Source organism: Notothenia rossii (assembly GCF_949606895.1).
Source record: "Notothenia rossii genome assembly, chromosome: 2".
Taxonomy (NCBI): Eukaryota; Metazoa; Chordata; class Actinopteri; order Perciformes; family Nototheniidae; genus Notothenia; species Notothenia rossii.
The window spans coordinates 17,407,078-17,425,677 of record NC_136904.1 but is presented as its reverse complement, the minus strand read 5'-3'; the positions used below and the strand labels follow the sequence as shown (position 1 = coordinate 17,425,677).

Below are 18,600 nucleotides of genomic sequence, written 5' to 3'. Positions count from 1 at the left end.
GTTTTAAGGCCTACAAATGTATAGATATTTAAAGGGGGATTGTATTAATTGTGTAGAGGGTATAAGTGACATCCCCAATCAATTAGCAAAACAAACAGAAGTTCAATAGAGGCACCATGTTATTTATTGTAAGTGATTCTATTTTTAATATAGATGTTGGATTACCCTATGATTGACACGAGATTCACAGCCTCCAGAATAAATGGAAGGAGTTGCAAGATGATCGACCCCAAAAGCATTTCAAAACAAAGAAAGGTTCCTAATAGTTGTGCTTTTTTAAATAATTAATTATGGATACAATAAAAATCTTCTTCAGGACTGTGAGGAACATTTGTTGACATTGCTTTGTTAATTTATATGTGACCCAATTACTAATCTAAGGCCTGGATGGTGAAGATGTTACATAATACATATCAATTTACATTTAGACCTGAGACTTCATTGAATTGTTTAGAATAAGTCAATTAACATGTAAGGATTGACCTTAGTGATGAAAACGTTGACCAAAAGAGCAATTTACCAACTTTTTATGTCTGTTTTTGTGCATTTACATATTACATATCAATAATCATTTCAAACTGAAGCAAAATATATACAAGTAATGACATCGTGTAATCTACAAATAATACAAAAAGAGAATATAGGATATAAAATAGTTTTCTATGTCAACAAGATGTTGTCTACCCAGACTGTGAATGTGTTTGAAAGGGACAGAATCTGAGCATTTACAGTACGTTCTTGAGAAGATGTGTAAAAGATGTGACTCTTTTAAACTCAATATTACATTTGAACAGTGTTATCCTTTCATGAAAGACCCAACATTAACTCAAACATCTGATTTTCAAAGAGGACATAAAGGAAAAGACCAAATTAAGAGTTATCCAAGTTTATTAATATTATCTTTTAAAACTAATATAAATCCCACAGAATATGATCCTGGTGCCTTTAAGTCAACGAATGCATGGATACCTGCTTTACTGCATTTCAACACTCCGTTCAAAATATCGTTTTTTACCTTTTTTAATATTCATCAGAGTGGAAATACATGGCCTCAGTGCACGTCATATTCACAACTACTCTCCTTCCTTTTTCTCTCTTGTGCAAGTCTATGCGAGTGAGTTAGTCAACAGTATTAGTGTGTTTTTCTTTCAGCAGCAGCCAAAATGGGCACCGCTGCTCAACTACACAGAGACAAAAGGGAGGGTGGATAAAACGGTTTTGAAGTGTGAGAACAAACAGTAAATATTTATCCCGAATTGAGCTGTGTATTTCTCACACACACACACACACACACACACACACACACACACACACGCACGCACGCACGCACACAGGAACTCAATGCCACTGCCAGTATGAAATTGACAAAATGATCCCAGGTTGCAGGCTCATGTGAAATGTCTTGCACACATTTAGACCTGAGATCATCTTACAGAAACCTTACTAACCATCACAGGCCTGTCTGCGGGGCCGAAATATGAAGAAAAAACTCAGAGCAGGACCCAACACTCGCTCAGTTTATGAAGAACAGTCGAGAGAGGCAGGTGACATTTTCCTTTTCCTCTAAAATACGTCAGGCGGTGATAACGGTGTCTTTAGTCAAATGAAGTGCTGGAGGGAGGTGTGATCGTAGCAAAGCATGTGCATATTCTGGGAGGTGAGGTGAACATTGAAGTTTATTTCCACTCTAGAAATACTGGGTGTGCACTAATACAGCAGCTGATCTGTTAACATATTTCCCTAGTTAGGAATGTCTTGATTTACTTAAAAAACATCTTTCACTAACAATCCACATCTTCTAAACATAAACTAATCAATACAATGATTGGTAAAATGAATCCTGCAATGTTTGTTTTTTTTAAACTGGATGGTGACATTGTATTCTAGTAAAGCAAGGCATTAGGTTTACAGAAATGCAACTTTACTAGAGCAGCTATCCTCACCTGCGAGTTGTTAGGCCGTGTTAAGCCCACGTTATATGTGCAAAGAAATGCATTGCAAGGAAACATGCAGAGAAACAAAACAAAGAATGACACTTGAGGAAACAATCAAAAGCTACATAAAAGCTTTATAAATACAATAAAATCTTAAACCCTTAATGGAGAAGTCTAGCTGTTGTAGTAATATGTGGTAGCTGGCACTCTAGGCTCAATGCTTTTTCGTCAGGTGTTTTTTTTTTTTCTGGTAGAAGAGCTGCGCAGGTAATTCATGCCATCTTTGGTTGACTGCAGGACTGAAGAGAAAAATTAATATGATCTCAAAATAAATTTTCAACAAAAGGGTTTGTTAGAAAAACAGCATCAACTCTCAGCAGACAGCTGCGCCTCAATGTCCACTCTGCAGATGGGGCACTTCTTATTGGTGAGGAGCCACTGATCCACACACAGCTGGTGGAAGAGGTGCATACATGGTAGGCGTCTGGGGGGGGGGGGACACACACACAGAGGCAAACATTAAAATCCAACTAACAAATACAGTCTGTGTAGCCTTAGCTTATTCCTGTGTGTCCAGAAACGTTTGCAGAAATGAAGGAATAGCATCGCTCCGCTTGGGTTAAAACATGTGCTGAATGTACCAAGGACTGTTTGTCGAAATAAACTGGCTTTTTGTAAAATCGCAAACATTATCCTTAAAAATATTTTCCTTTGAAAACCTTTAAAATGTACACATAAAACTGGAATATTCTTTATTCTTCACATACTGCTGCCCTCTGCTCTTTATTCTGTCTTTGCACTTTTAGTAAGAAGAAATTATAACACAAAGAGAAGTTGAGCAATTATGATACCATTTATAATTCAAACAAAGGATGAATTATATCAGAAATGTGTGAACCTAATATCATTTTTTGCTGAAAGTTGATTAATTGATTAAAGGAATTTTAAATCCAAAATAATGTTTTACCTAAAAAAATAATACTTATGAAAACTGTAGGTTTGGAAATGTGTACCTACAATCCTTCAAATGCTATTTTTGATGACTCATCAATTTAGTAGAACAGTTGTTTTTTTTAAGATGCAAAATGCAAAAAATCCTCTAAAACCAACAGAGGGCAGAAAATCCTTGAGAGAAAAAACCTGAGCGAGTGCCAAAAATCAGCTCCATGAGGCCGGTAATTTTAGGGCACTCTGGGGTTTTCTGTTTATTACTATACCTTTGGGTCTAAAAACCATTTCTCGAGAGATTGTGGCTGAATGGAACAACTACACCTGCCATCCCACATGTCACGCCTCTAAAAGCGTAATTAAACACTCAAAACCATGAAAAAGAAAATGGCACAAACACCCAGGAGGGAGCTGTTTACCTGACGTCCTCCCCCTCCTCCAGTATTGACAAACAGATGGTGCATTTTTCTTCTGTGTCTTCTTCATCTGCCCCTTCTTCTTCGTCTTGCTTAATAAGCAGCTTTCTCTGTTTGGGGGAGACATTTGGAAAGTTGACTTTTGATGTTCAGCATCGATAAGGAAAGCTGTCTCAGCAGAATCATCACATATCATTAATAATCCTATTATTCCAGTCTCTTTTTCACATATAAAACGGCTCAACTTAAACACTGTGTAAAATGACAAGTACATTTTAAGTTTGTATATAAGTAAACTATTGTCTATTATGGGTAACTGTTTAGAACAAAAATGTCAAACAAACCATTGCCTTTGGGGACAGAGAGAATGGTCATTTTGTCCTGAAAACAGAAATATCTATCTATGCTAAACAAATTAAACAATACCCAAATCAAAGTTAATCTAGAGCCGAATTCCCTGGCCCTCCCAAGACTCAAGCTAACATCTACAGCACATGTGAGCAGAGACATGTTTCCAAATTGAATTGTTTATTTTTTCTCACCGATTCTGGGGTTGCGAGCATATTTTTCCCAATAGATGCCCAGGCTTCAGGGGTTAACTCTGGGTCAATGTCTCTCTCCAACACCTTCTGTATTGGGTGGCAGGGGTGTTAGATCGATTGTTCAGATACATTTGAAAATCTCTAAGGAAAAATGTTTCCTCAACAATGTCTTCACAGCGGCAATCTAGAAACACAGACCACCGCACACTCTGTCCCAGAATAAACTGTAACAGACACATGCATGACTATTCACAGTATCGACAGAATCCAATAAACAACACACACTCTGATCAGCGCTCACCTTTTTGTACTTGTGTGGGTAAGTGCACCTCTCTATGGTTCCCTGAGAGGCTCCTCGGTTCACAGTCCCCAATCTCTCCTCTAAATGCAGCAGGTCCTGAAGGACGCAGCATAAACACAATGTTTTAGAATGATGAAGAAAGTTTTCTTGGCTCTGTAACGGATACAATTCCTCTTACTGTGCACAAAAGAGCAGAAAAGCTGAATAATCCGTTCAGATTTAGCGGTTGAACCCTGTGACTCTGAGTTAGATTTGTCTGGGGTTCAGTCTCTTGCTGAAGGAAACATCATATCACTGACAAGATGATCAAACATCGATCTGCTGTGCCTGAGTTTCAGCTGACTCGAATCGAGTTAAATGACATTAAAACTTTAGCAATTGATGAAGAACAGCTTAGTGGACCTAGAGTTACAATATTTTTTGTCAAGACATTAAAGCCCCTGTCACACTGTCCCGAAATTGACACCCGATGGACACACGAATATGGAATTGTGAATTTCACACGAAGATGGCCCCGAACCATACACGAAGGCAACATTTACATTACATTTAAGACATACAAACACAAACAATTATGTTAAAGTATTATGACACTGTACTGATATTTTCCGACTTTGTTCTTTACTTTCTCCGTCTTTATGTAGAAGATATTAAGTTTTCTCCGTCATGTTGTTTCCATAGCAACAACTTCCTCGCCTTCAAAATAATATATTATATCCTTTTTAGTTTCACAGAATACAAATTGGGTTATTTACATAATATGTTTACATGATTTTGTTGTGCAATAAAACAACCAGATGGACACACGATAAAGGAAATGTTTAAATTCGGCTCTGATCGTAGCAACATCGGGACATTCGTGAGGGCATCTTAAGCCATCTTTGGCATGCCAAAGATTTTGCCACCGCTCCCGAAGTTGCTGCCGGTGCCTGATAAATTCCACCGGCGGTCATTTTGCCTTACGAAGGGCAAAATGGACACACGAAGTCAACATGAAAATGAACCTTCACAAGGTCCTTCGGCAATGCTTTGTGATGCCAAAGATGTTGCCACCGCTCACGAAGTTGCTGCCGGAGCCTGAGAAACTCCACCGGCTGTCATACGATGGATTAAGATGCCCTCACGAATGGCCTGATGTTGTTACGATCAGAGCCAAATTTGAACATTTCCTTAATGGTGTGTCCATCGGGTGTCAATTTCGGGACAGTTTGACAGGGGCTTAAACCTTTTCTCAGAATGTACTCAAACTATGGTATTTTATCCCACTTTTCCAGATATGTCTGTCTATTTTAAATAAAAACAGAATAAAGTGTATACTGTTATGATGTGTCCTCATTTAAACATTATTCTGATCAGTCTTGCAATTATTTGTAATTTAATATTGGCGATGGCAGTGATTAATTGAACAATAACAAATGTACTCTTTATTGTCCGAGTTGTGTCGGGACTGAGAAAAACGAAATAAGCCACTGTGAAATAAACAGTCCTCACCTCATAGGTTCTTCCAAAGCCAGTCATTCTAGATGAGATGTAACGAATGTGCGGGTAGGTCACTTCAGATATGCCAGTGTGCTGCGAGGGACGAAAAGAAAACCATTTGATGTTTCACTTTGTTTTGTTCAAGATGACAAAGAATAATCTCAGCATGTTCCTCTCATCAATTAAGGCTTTAAGTCTTTTTGAATCAGAAGGCTTCTATAGATGTTTTCCATTCGATATTTTGTAGAACTTATTATCATTTCATATCCTGCTGTGTGTTCATGATGGCTGAGTCATGTGACTTTGAGCTATGCTGTATTTATGTGCATGTGCATGTTTTAACCGGCATCTTCTCACAGAATACAGTTAAACCTACAATTTTTAAATAATGGAACCACTTGTGCCCACAACCTTGATATAGTATACACTTTAAGTTTGTATGGCATTAGTGTTTCCAAGCAGACAAAGTGCAACATTAGCATTTATTCATTTATATTACAGCTTGTCGCTAACTGTCTCTCTGCAGTTTGGTGTCCAGCTCTAAGAGTACACAAGAGCAGTTGTTGGCCTAAAAACAGTTCTAAAAATGAAGTTGAGGTTCTCAAGATTATTTATTTGGAAGCAAAAATAAAGAGGCCTTCTATCACATGGCACATCTGTAACCATGAAGGTCGAAGATGTATAGCAATTAAAAACTAATGAACTCTGGCCCAGAACGTTCATCAAAATTCACTTGCATATCTTTTGGTTCTACTTGTATAGCCACTAATTCTGAGCATTCCGGCTTTGATTAAGTTTGAATAGACTCAAATCATTTGGAAAACCTAAATGTATCTGCTCTTTCATTGATGCTGCAGACGAGAACTGTGCTGAAAGACAACTAATGTTCAGATGTTTGACGGTGACCAAGTGAAAAGAAAGAAAATCAGGAAACTGTCGTCTGCACAGGATCTGTCTCAAGGCCTGTGGATTTGTTGAGTGTGCACTTGAAATGCCTGATGAGCTGCTATTAATTGCTAATGCATTATTCATGTGGTTCACCAAACCATCCTTGAAATAACTGATGTTATAAATAAGGGTCCAACACTATTAATCTAAGCCAGACTTCATTTAAAAGTGATTCTTTCTTATTTATGCTAATGTATGCATGTGTGCTGAGGGTATCTCCCTCACCATGAAGGGGATGGGGAAGTGGTGCAGTCTGGGGGGAGGGTGGTAGTGCGGCAGGTGGGAGTGCAGGTGCCCTGAAGGGTAGGGGGCCACAGTCACTCCAGCCTCGATGCCAAGCTCCCTGTGGATAAACACATGATAAGTGATCAGTCAACATTACATCTGAAAAGATTGTATACAGAGCGACTCAGTATCCAGCTATGGTTTGTGATCGAGACATATTACATCTGGAGGGACTTTCTTTTTATAATGAAGACAGGAGAGGTGTGTCTGATAAGATGTGGGACCTCAAAAGGCTCTCAGAGTAATGACTAATGTGTGGTGTTGAGTGTAAACCCTTTGCTGTGTATATTTCTTCAAAATTATTTTATAATATGCATGTACACCTTTTTTTAAATAAATTAAATAAACATTGTGGTTATTTTTTATTATCCAGGATATGCGTTGTACATTTAGTTTGTTCTGATTACAGCTATGCTCTCAAAAAAAACAAAAAAACAATGTTATTAAAAAACAAAAAATGTACGTTTATCTGGAGTCTGTATTCAAAATGTGGAATAGTTGATAAACATTCAACTAAAACCATCTGCTAACCCTCCCGGCCTCGGACACTGACCATGCTGTTCTCTGCTCCGGCTGGCGGGGGTGGGAAGACATAGTTTGAGGAACATGGATGTGGTGTCCATGGCCGTAGTTGGGGTGCATCCTGTGAGGGTGGGGGGGCGGGCGCTCGTGTGCTCGTCTGCGGGGAAAGGAAGGTACAGGGTTTAATATATATGACCAGGAAGAGTCAATCCTGGGGGTGGGAGGGCTATAGCGGTACTCACGTAGGGTGCTGCATCATTCTGCGCCTCTGGACCTCCATCCTCTGCAGCATCTCGTGCTGATGGAGCCGCTGCACCGAGGCCCCCAGCGCCGGCATGTGGTGGGGCAGGGCCTGGTGGTCCGCAGGCAGGTGCTGGGCCAGGGGGGCACTGGAACTAGAGAGGTGGTGGGTGGAAAGAGGAGGGGGAGGGGCAGGGGGCACAGCGTGGCCTGAAGGGTGGGATGGCAGTGGCGGATGAAAGGTGACAGTGTGGGGAATGACATAATCCCCTTGTGTAGGGGCCTGCGGTGTGAGTTGTGGGTTCCCATGGGAATGAGGGCAGGCGGAGGGGGGCTGATGATGCAGCGAGCGTGCTAGAGAGCCATCTGGGTGTGAGGAAAGAGAGAGGGAAAGCATGAAGTAAAACACTTTTAGAACAACACATCAGATATCCTCTTTTTTGTTATTGTAGCAAATGCCATGGAAAGATCAGATCTAACAATGCGCGAGTCTTGAGCAACGTTTTTATCCAAATGCAACGCAACTTCAGACCTTATTTGGTGGAAATTGGCAGAAGAAAAGGCATCTTGCTCTTATAGGGAAAGCAACTTTTTCACCTCAGTAAAGTATAAAACCTTGTGTGACATTGTTTCTGTTGTTAGCCCCACGTCCATTTGTTCTTACTGAAGCCTACATATTTTCAAAACTAGTCACAGGATATAAACTAGGTGCATACGGCATTGACTTTGGTAAACTACGGTTGCCGAGTTCCATTAACCAGTTTAACCCCCATAACAACCAACATCAATTGACGAGGTAACGTGTGCAGACAAAAAGGTTCATTGATGGGAAGGTCAGGGTTTTGCTATACAGGAAATACACAAGGCTTATGGGATCAGTCATAATAAAATGTAGAATGTAACCAAAGTTATCCTTTATAACAATGACAAAAACGTCAAATGTGGGGGAAACGGTTCTCCGTCTGTAATTTGCACCAGCAGACAAACATCCCAGCTCATCGTGTCGAAGCTGATTATTCTGTAGCATTTCATATTGTTTCTGTTGATGAAGACTATCTCTGTTCTCTGGACACACTAAACGTTCCCCACTGAGTCATCCAAAACATAAATATTCATATATTCTTTTGTTTTAGATCTCCTTGGTGCAGACTTCCTTTACTGCTTGTCCAGGCAGAGGTTCAATGAGGAGAAAGGGAAGGCCTGAGAGAGGTGAGCGTGGGCACCAGCAGCAGGGACTAACTCTTTACTACATCCCCACCAGAGAGCCTTTTCACACCGCTTCACTTTCCATATTGAGCTATTCTGAGTAGAACGAGCAATTAACTACTTCTGCCTGGTACAGTTCCCACAGCACTTGGCACATTAACCACCAGGCTCTGTTAATTACTATTAGAATTAGGTTTTAGAAGGGGAACTGTCTGCCAATTTTCACAAATGCTATGGCACCACAGAAGAGCTCAGTTTACAGATGCAATAGCTTAAACCGTGAAAGTCCAACAGAAATCAAGTTGCATTTAATTTGCTTGCTACACCACATGCTCTGTGAATCCACGTTCCTGTACTCTCCTTTGAGTAATTAATCATATGTATTTTTATTAAATGGTGGCGCTTCCTAGGTCGGAATTAATAGGAGACCTTGGATGCGGTCGTACAGACTTATTGGAGAGTCAGTTACATTTCGTGTATGCTAAGGAGAGGTGCTTTAATGCTTCCTTTCTTATATTCTTTACCAAGGAAATGAGGAAATTCCATCTCAAGATTTCTTGCCGCAGCAATAGTTAAATTTAGATACAATTCAGCCTTTAACAACAACAACTGCCCGCTTTGGACAATTTGGATAATCTAACAACATCCTTCTCAGGAGGTGTGATTTTAATATGAACCCTTCCTTTAATGTCTAGCATTGTGTTTGACACTGTGTTTAAACATCTGTCGTAGCGCAATCATGCACTGCAGTCGGGATCTATTAGCACAGTGGCTGTCATTTCTTAAGTCCCTAAGAAATGTCCTTCACATCTTTCTTTGACCTCATGACGTTTTCTTTCAACATCAAGGAAAAGCATGTTTAGTAAAAGATCAGGGTTCATACACTTTTTCACCAATGATTTTCAATGACTTCTCCAGGACCTTTACCTAATTTTCCATGACCAAAACAATTACTCTTTCTCAGCGGTACCACTAAAAATGGTTTATTTTAACATGGAACAGGAAAATAAGGTCTGAAACATGTTGTCTAAAACAAATCAAATAGTAGGCTTAATAGCTTCTACACACTAAAGCAACTAAAATCTCTCACCAGCAAAATACCTCGTCAGTTAAATGCCATTTTATGTTTTGTTGCTATACGATACAGTATTTATTATCATTATAGTATTACTATTTTGGCGATTAGATAAAATATAAATTATATTTGATGCAACTTTAGTTACATTTCCATGACTTTTCCAAAACGTTGGGAAAAATATTGTTTTCCATAACTTTTCCAGGACCTGGAATTAGCATTTTGAATTTCCATGACCGTAAGAACCCTGAAAGATATTGATTGTAATTTCAACTACTCGTCTGGTGCCCTATTTCAATTTAGCCAACCAGATGTTTCATAGACGAGTATGGCAGCATGATCTCAAAGGCAGAGCAGATGGTTACACTGAGCCAGACGCCATTTATCAACACTTTTTGTTGATTGTTAACAGCATGTTTTAGAACAAAAAGAGCAGACTAAATGTGATTTCAGTGATTATAAAAGACACAAACTGATGGTGAATGTGTGGTTTCCTGAACTGCATGAGGGTGCTTCACTCACAGGGGTGCATGTAATGTCTGCAGGGCTGGGGCTGTGTCGGAGGCTGGGGCTGCGCCACCATGGGGGGGCCGAACGAGTCCACCGCAGCGGGCTGGCTGGACCCAGGTGCAGCCTGTGAAACGAAAGCAGGAGGCCGTGAGGTGGAGCCCGGGCAGCAAGGGTCAAAGGCCGAGGTGCTGCCATGGAAACTAGCCCCGTTGTTCCCACCGGTCCGAACACTGCTGTTGCTCAGGTCCACCGGCAGATTTTGCTGTGGAGGCAAGGAAGAGATTTGATATTAAGACGAGGGGCATGCTTCACCTGAGGAATACTAAATGATTCATATACAATTCAAGTCAAGTCACAACTGACATGGACACCACAGCGGGACATTGGGTTGTGTTTCTCAAAAATGTAACCGGTTTTAAGTCTTTGCTTTTGTGCTGCAGTGGCCGGTTTCACATGGGAATCATAAAAAAAGCGTGTTCATATCATATAGTAAAGAGACAGATCAGAGAAACACTAGAGTTATGCTTAACCTTGCCTGAAAATTACAATAAAAAAAGTGAATGCAGGATTTGATATGTTTTACAAGACATAAGGGCAAGAATTCATAGGGGAAAGGAGCCGTTTTGAGCTCTGCTACTAAAAACTGCTTTTTTTTAACGTCATAAGTCAAACGCGTCATATTACGTCACATGGGGGAGCAACTTTCTCGCAACTCCTTCTCTGCCCAATACGCGGTAGTAGTTTGTAGTTGGTTTGAGCGGTTGTGTTTTAGTGAGCTGGTATTTTTTCGGTAATTTTACATTGCATTTCACCATTTGTAATCATGGTGAGCTGGAGTTTGTGCAGGTTGCACAAGCTCCAGCCTGTCAGGACATCGAGTCCACAGTTTCCCTAACAGGAAAAGGACCGGAACTAGCTTTCGTTCCTGGGTGCGTTGTGCGAGGTGCATTCACCTCCCTGCAGCACATACTCTCCACAGCTGAAGCCTATCAAACAAAACCTTTATCAGGAAACCGTATTACATCTCTTTCCCCCGCTTCGCTGCTTTCTCTCCCCTTCGGTTCACGGCACCGTAGACGTAGTGTGGAGTTACATTAGGTAACGCTGTGGTGGCTGTACTGCTCCAGCCGTCTCCTTTGTGTTTGTTTGTTTGTTTCCCCCTGTCTGTGTTGTTTGTGTGGGCGTGGTGGCTGTCACTCCTGGCTCCCAGCTCAACCTCCACTCACCTGCTGCAATCAGCTGTGCACCCTCCCCGACTACACACCTGCTTTCCATCAAGCCATTTACAACGGCATATCAACGGAGGCTCCACAACCTTTCTCCGCCAGATCGTTGTAAAACCACAGTGATATAACTTCAAGGCTACTGAGCATTATAGCTATTTTCTCATACCTGGATGTTTTAGCGTCTAACGTGTTTTCTTCTTGTGCTCCAGGATCATTCTCCGACCGCCGTGTTGCCGCCACCAGCCGCCACGTCCTCGCCACTCCAGCCGGATTCTACTCCCCGCACCTCGTCCACTAATAAACCCCTTTTTCAACACTCTGCCGTGTCCTGCGTTTGGGTCCTCTCAGATACCGTAACAAACGCGAGATACGGCTGATACTTGCGCATTAGTTTCTGTTATGGATCAGTATCAACAGCCCTGCCAGTAACGTTACTATATTATCAATACTACTTTAGTTATAGCCTGATATATGATTGCTAACTTTACAATGTTGCGATGTGACCGACGTTAGCTAACATTAACTGTAGCTAACGCCGGTCACTCGCCAAGACAGCTGCCCTGTTCTCCACTGGTTCTCCTCACACCACAGCTCCATTTCTCGCCGATCGTTATTTCTTCTAATCCTTGGCTGCTCCTGGTCTCTTGGACGCCTAGCAGGCTCATAATTATATGGTTGTGGTCCGTCATATGCATTCGAATATTTATTTTCAACCTCTTCTGTGTCAAAACTAGCATTGTGATCCATGTTTATTACTACGTTAGACCGGCCGCTCTCCCCCATGTGACGTCACACGCGGGAAGTAAACATTTCTTACAAAAACGACGTCAGATGTCACTGTAGTGTATATTTATGTATATTTTTTGGAAAAACTAGTGTATACATCATTTTCCTACACATTTATTCACTGGTGTGTCTAACCTGCAAGTTGCTCTTTAAACATTTCTCCCACTTTCTCCGCAACAAATAATAAAGGCCTTAGGACAGACCTTTTTTCATGAAAGCAGATTTGGAGTAGTCTGAAGTTATGTTAAAGAACAATATAAGGCTAAACTTGACTGCATTGTTGAGTGTCTTAAAAACAATTGCAGCTGGTTAGGAGCTGCTAATAGTGTCTTTTTTTGTTATCAATAAATAAATAACATGGCGAAGAAAACCCAATTCAAGAACAGCAAACAGCACTTAGAGCAACAAATCAAAAAACAATTGTGCCATTGTGTTACTAATAGCAGTGTGGGCATACCTGGTCGTGGTAGTGGGCCGGGTTGCCGGTGCCGCCGCTGCCAACTCCAGCACAGGACGCGGGCAGAGCACTGGGCCGCTCCACGGGACAGCTGGGCTCCTGAAAGGGCAGGGTCCCGGGGGGCTGTGGAGCGGGGTGGTGGACATGGTGGATGAAGTGGTGAGCGTTGCTGTGGTTGTGAACGTGGCCCCCGGTCTGCTGAGAGGACGCCGCCTGCAGGCAGCTTGAGTGGGAGTGGCTCAGTGACAGGTGACCGGGGGAGGGGCCTCCACACGGGGAGTGCTGCTGACAGCAGGACGGGAGCCGAGGCATGGCTGCGCCGGCGTTCTCTCCTGCTGTACCAGACAAACCTGTTCTGCTGTCATCTGAAGGGAGGAAGACATACAGTATGAGTAGGGAAAATATAGGATGGAACAGCAGGAGAGCATTTTAATATTGCAAATATTAATATTATGTTAGTGTGGAAAGCTTAATCCATGGAGAAATATACACATCTGATTTTGAAAATCTAGTACCTTCAAACGTGCCACAAAGAAAAAAACGACACTTTTTTTAACATTATGTGTCTCAGTTTATTTCTGGCCGTAGTGTACCGGTATATAAAAGGCATCAGCTAACAGAAAGTAAACATGGATGGAAAGTGATTTTTGTTTTGAATATGAAAGCAGTTTAACTTGGCTACTTTAATGATTTAAAATTTTAGAAGGACAGTTGCCCACAAAATAAAATAAGATTATATTATTCCTCTTACCTGCAGTGCTATTTATCAATCTAGATTGTTTAGTGTGAGTTGCAGAGGGTTGGAAATATCATCCTTAGAGAAGTCTACCATCTTGTCTGCTTGTGTTCTGAAAATATATGGTTACTCTAATTTTTTCTTAATTATTTTCCCTTCATTTTATTTGGTAGAGAACGTTTGCAACAGGAAAGGAAGGGGAGAGAGGGGACGACATGCAGCAGAATGCCGTGGGCAGATTCATTCTGAACTGTTTTCCTCCTACCAAACTACACCTGCCAATACGATCGGGGCGCAGAAGAAAGCGTGCATCTCTGACATAATACACTCGGCAACTTACACCAAAATCTAGATGGATAAATAGCTCCAATACTACAGGTAAGATGATTCGTAGTTTTTCAGATATATCAGCAGCTTGAAGGAAATATGTTTGGACCCAAGCTGTCTCAGAGCATAAGATTTAAAATGAAGTAGTTTAAAGCTTCTGGTCCTGTCTTACCCTCAGTGGCTGTGCGGCTGGAGCCACTCAGCCTCTGGGTGTGCATACTTTCAGGTATTGAGCCCGAGCAGCTAGTGGAAGGGCCCGGTGCATCATTGAGCTCTGAGGTAGAGGCATGATGAGAAGATGATGAAGAGGACGACCTGACGGTTTGAGGGTGAATGCTGCCAGAGGTTGTTGGCACAACTGTGAGATCTGTGGGGAGAAAAAGTCAGGTGCTGGCTCAGAAAAATATTCTTCTCAGAGGGACAACTACAGGTTTGAATCTGCATTTAAAAAAGGACAGAAAAAGAGAATGCAGCTCTTGGAAAAAATGTTAGAAGGCTACCTTTCTTGAGTTACTAAACCAAAAAAAGTTATTGTAAATATTTAGGTCTGAACTCACTAAAAGAGGAGGGGTCTGTATCTGACTCTGTACGTTTTTAAAATGGGTCAAATGTATTTCGTGCTCAATTCATTTGAGAACATTTACACAAAACTCATACACAAAAACATGTAGATGAACCATTTGTTTTTAGTAGATTAAAAGAGACAGTTTTCACAATTCATTTGATAACTTCAAATTTGAGACTTGATCTAATAAAGTGATGCTCTTATTAGACCCTCCAGAAAAACACGGGCAAAAATCCTTGTTACGCGATTAAACATGCAGGGTTTTTATGTGATTTTATGCGGTGAAATTGCGAAATGTCGCGAAATATGCTAAATATTTTTGGGGAAATATTGGGCTGTCTTATTTATTCTCTCTCACACACAACCTGCCACTAACGTTAAACCCCTTTCCTATTCAATTAAACACACTCAATGTTTATTTATTTTAAAAGTAATTGGGCTACACACACACACACACACACACACACACACACACACACACACACACACACACACACACACACACACACACACACACACACACACACACACACACACACACACACACACACACACACACACACACACAATTCTGTTTTCATTTACTCGTTCGTTATCTGACCAGCTTCAATCTTGTAGGCTACTCACTTCGTTTCTTGTAGCCCTTGAAAGGGTTTTGGAGGTTGATGCCTCGGTGAACGTGAGTTGTTTGGCTTTCTTGTCCGCAGCAGCAGAAAGCATTTTCAAATGTTTGAATGAATCAAAGTGGGTCGTCACCGTCGACTTTCTCTTATGCTCCAACACACAGTTGCACGGGGTGCAGAATAGTTTCCCCCCACTTTCGTGAAAGACATTGGGGTACTGCTTTGCCCGGTCTTTAGCAGAAATGTTCGTCGGTAAATGAGATGGATCAGATCTTTTCATCTTGGTGTTTTCTCTCTCTTGTGAGTTCCACACGTTCACTCTACGGTGTTGTTTACCTTCTGTGATGCGCGAGCTGATGACGTCACGTCATCATCACTACTTCACGCCAAGACGAGTTAACTTTTTTTTTTTTTTACTTTGTGTGGAAAAATGCGGGGATTATGCGGCCTTTTGATAAATATGCGCCTTTTTAAAAATCTGCGCCATTTTGCTGATTATGCTGGAAATTATGTGATCGCAGAATCTTGTTTTTCTGGAGGGTCTATCTTATGGCCTGTAGCCTGTGTGAACTTCACACAGGCTGGTTCGGTTTATCAGTGGAAGACAACAGAAGATGCCTATTAGTATTCCAGTGTGTGCACTACATCTGCTTTTCATATTCACAAATTAATTTCCCTCCAACTCATTGGAAATGCAAATGCTCTAATACCCAGCGTCATGGGCGTGGGCTGATAAAGAAAGTCCCACAAACACCTATAGTTCTGAAGCAGCTCCCTTTTACAAAAAGTTAAATGTGTTAACATGAATGGTTAATATTGAAGAACAACAATCTCTTTATTGTTATGACTAAGTGGATAATGTATGCACATCTGTGTTTAGCTATCTAAGCATCCATTAAAACGTACAAAAGAGGAATGTCTAAGACCTTCACATAGCAACATATCATGGTGTCACTGCTGGCAGGTGGTTTGATCAGAAAAAGTAAAAGAAGATGTTCCCTGAGTTTATTTCTTACCATCTTCATCCACAGTGAGGTCCACCACCTCCCCAGCATTCTGGCGCAGTGGTTGGATGACAGTGGAGAGTCGGTGACGTCCGCGTGGCTCCTGGAGACGATTCTGGGAGCAACTGCTAGACCAAATCCTGCTAAGACCCCCCACTGAGCGAGACCTGTAGACACACAGACAAAAAAAACTATTACATCCAACTTCAATAGAAAGTAGTCTCACAGCCGCAGCCAGACTTTGGTCATCTCTGTGACATTTACCTTTTGCGAAGGAAATAAAATAGTCGCACTGTCTTGGCAAATTGAGGATTGACGTTTTTCTCAGGTCAAACGTCCTTATATGGAGCATACTAACATTTACAATGACTGTTATGTATACAGCATATTGAATGGGGTTTTCCAATTCATATATGTATGTTATGCCCATATTACTCGGCCTTAATGAGCATTATTTTAACATGTATACCTCTCATTCAGAATAGATTTTATAGATTCGATTTTTGGAAATGCGTACATTTTTGCATTGTGGACATTTTCATAAATGCGGATGTACAAAGTAAAAAGGGGTCCAGCACCGCTAGAAACAAATCTATATTGACCTGAATATTAAATGTAACTGGCCATGTAAACAGCTTAGTATGAATGTTGTCTTTTCCAGAATAAGGGCAAAACTGGGAATATTTTGTTCATGTTACAAAGCCACTGTCTTCAATCTATTTGAGTATGTCAGAATATTTCCAGCGCACTTGCGGAGAGTGCCCGTCTTCTGATGTGAGTGTTGTTCTGTTGCAGGTTATTTCATTTTGGGAGCAAACAGAGATATTTCCTCATAGGATTATTTTTAGAGCACTTGTTTAGTGCATAGGATTCTATTTGTAGAAAGATAACAGTCACAAACCAAGCAGTCCATTATAAGACAGCCTTTAAAAAAAAATTAGATTAGCTTACATTTAATAATGTTTATGCATCTATATGAGAGTAATTAATGTATCATCATTGATCATGTAAACAAAACGGTGTTTGTGGTCTATGTATCCCACAGATTTGTTCTGTTATGTATGAAAGTATAAGAATGGCAGGACTTTGTAGACCCAGTACACACTTAGTAGCGCACACAAGTTGACTCAAAAACATCAGAGCACAAGCAAACACACACTTTTTTTATATTTAAGAAACTACAGCTAGCTGTTTCCTCTGTACTGCCATCATGGAGCTGGACAGCTACAACCACCCCCCCCCCTTCCATCTAAATCTCACAATGTTTTCCACCAACCTTCCTTTTTCCTATATCTCGCTTGAATGCTCTGTACCTCTCCTGCCCTGCCTTCGGCCCTTCCTCTTTTCTTCCTTTTAATTTTCTCTCTCAAAGGCTCTGTCGCTCTACCCTTTGCTCTCAGAGACTGTAGGAAAAGGCCAGGGAATAGCTGCATTTCCCCCCACAGTGCCGTAAAGCGCTGGGGTCAGAGGGAGGAGGGGTGAGCCCGGGGGACAACAGACTAGAGGCTATATGGGAGTGCCGTAAAGCCGGATACCATGGAGCTTTGTGGCTAGGGGATTGAGCTGCTGTTCCCTGAGAGTGTTTAAAAAAAACTGAACAGGAGCTGAGGGAAAAGGCTGTACGATGAGAGCCAAAAACATTGCCTTGTTAACCACAAATGTATCATAGCTACGGAGCTATTGGTTTGTCAAATTAAACCATTAACTAGCTTGGTGACTCTTATTGATTCAATCATAGACGCATACAACATTATAAAGGGATTCAACATATCGTTAATTGCCTTTGGTTGCAAGATTTCTGCAGAGAAAAAATCAGACAAGTCAGGTGAACTGGAAAACGTTTCGATTGACACAAAGAGACAGTTTTTAACCAGCAGAGAGTGGGGGACTATTTGCGATTAAAGAAACAATTGGACAAAATGTTAACCCTGTATGTATGTATGTATATAAAAGTTACGCATTTCATTTTTGAAAAGCACTTTGAATTGCCTTGTGTTGAAAGGTGCTATATAAATAAATTTGAAAAATGAAAACCCTAGCAATACTTCATTCTTTCTGTCAGGCATCTATCAAGCGAAGCGACTAACTCACATTTTTGTTTTTATGATTTCATATTTTAAATGTATTTCATTAAATGGAATACTGGAACATACATGTCTTGGTTGTGTATAATCAAATGTAAGCACATGAGTTCAAAGATTGTATAAACAAATTGTTAATGCATAAATAATAGTATGCAAGGTTATTGACTGGTTAAATTATTGATCTATTCCTCTTTATGCTGAATTAGTTTGGCTTTGATCACATTCCTCAGATGTGTGTTAAGGCAGGAAATGCCTTTCTCCCTGCTGTTGGTGATAAGGGGGATTCCCATCAGCTCACACTGTCTGCTTCCAATTCAATTTCCTGTGAGACATGTTGCACAATGCAAGTGGAATAGACGGGAAAGCTTATTAACTTTCATATCTCA

General features: G+C 40.9%; 1 protein-coding gene across 3 annotated transcripts in view; it reads right to left on the bottom strand.

Annotated features, from left to right (window-relative positions):
* Nucleotides 1-511: 511 nt before the first annotated feature.
* rnf111 (ring finger protein 111) overlaps nt 512-18,600 on the bottom strand; it is a 29,961-nt gene continuing 11,872 nt past the window's right edge. For 2 of the 3 annotated variants that reach the window (XM_079664947.1, XM_079664948.1), the window contains 12 exons: nt 16,143-16,297; nt 14,111-14,305; nt 12,876-13,240; nt 10,419-10,668; nt 7,618-7,981; nt 7,407-7,532; nt 6,794-6,911; nt 5,633-5,713; nt 4,142-4,237; nt 3,841-3,927; nt 3,302-3,408; nt 512-2,418 (listed from right to left, as the gene is read on the bottom strand). In XM_079664947.1, the coding sequence (XP_079521073.1) occupies nt 2,301-2,418; nt 3,302-3,408; nt 3,841-3,927; nt 4,142-4,237; nt 5,633-5,713; nt 6,794-6,911; nt 7,407-7,532; nt 7,618-7,981; nt 10,419-10,668; nt 12,876-13,240; nt 14,111-14,305; nt 16,143-16,297 (2,062 nt within the window). In that variant the 3' untranslated portion in view covers nt 512-2,300. The remainder of the gene's footprint in view (nt 2,419-3,301; nt 3,409-3,840; nt 3,928-4,141; nt 4,238-5,632; nt 5,714-6,793; nt 6,912-7,406; nt 7,533-7,617; nt 7,982-10,418; nt 10,669-12,875; nt 13,241-14,110; nt 14,306-16,142; nt 16,298-18,600) is intronic. The other variant, XM_079664949.1, reaches the window with a different exon arrangement.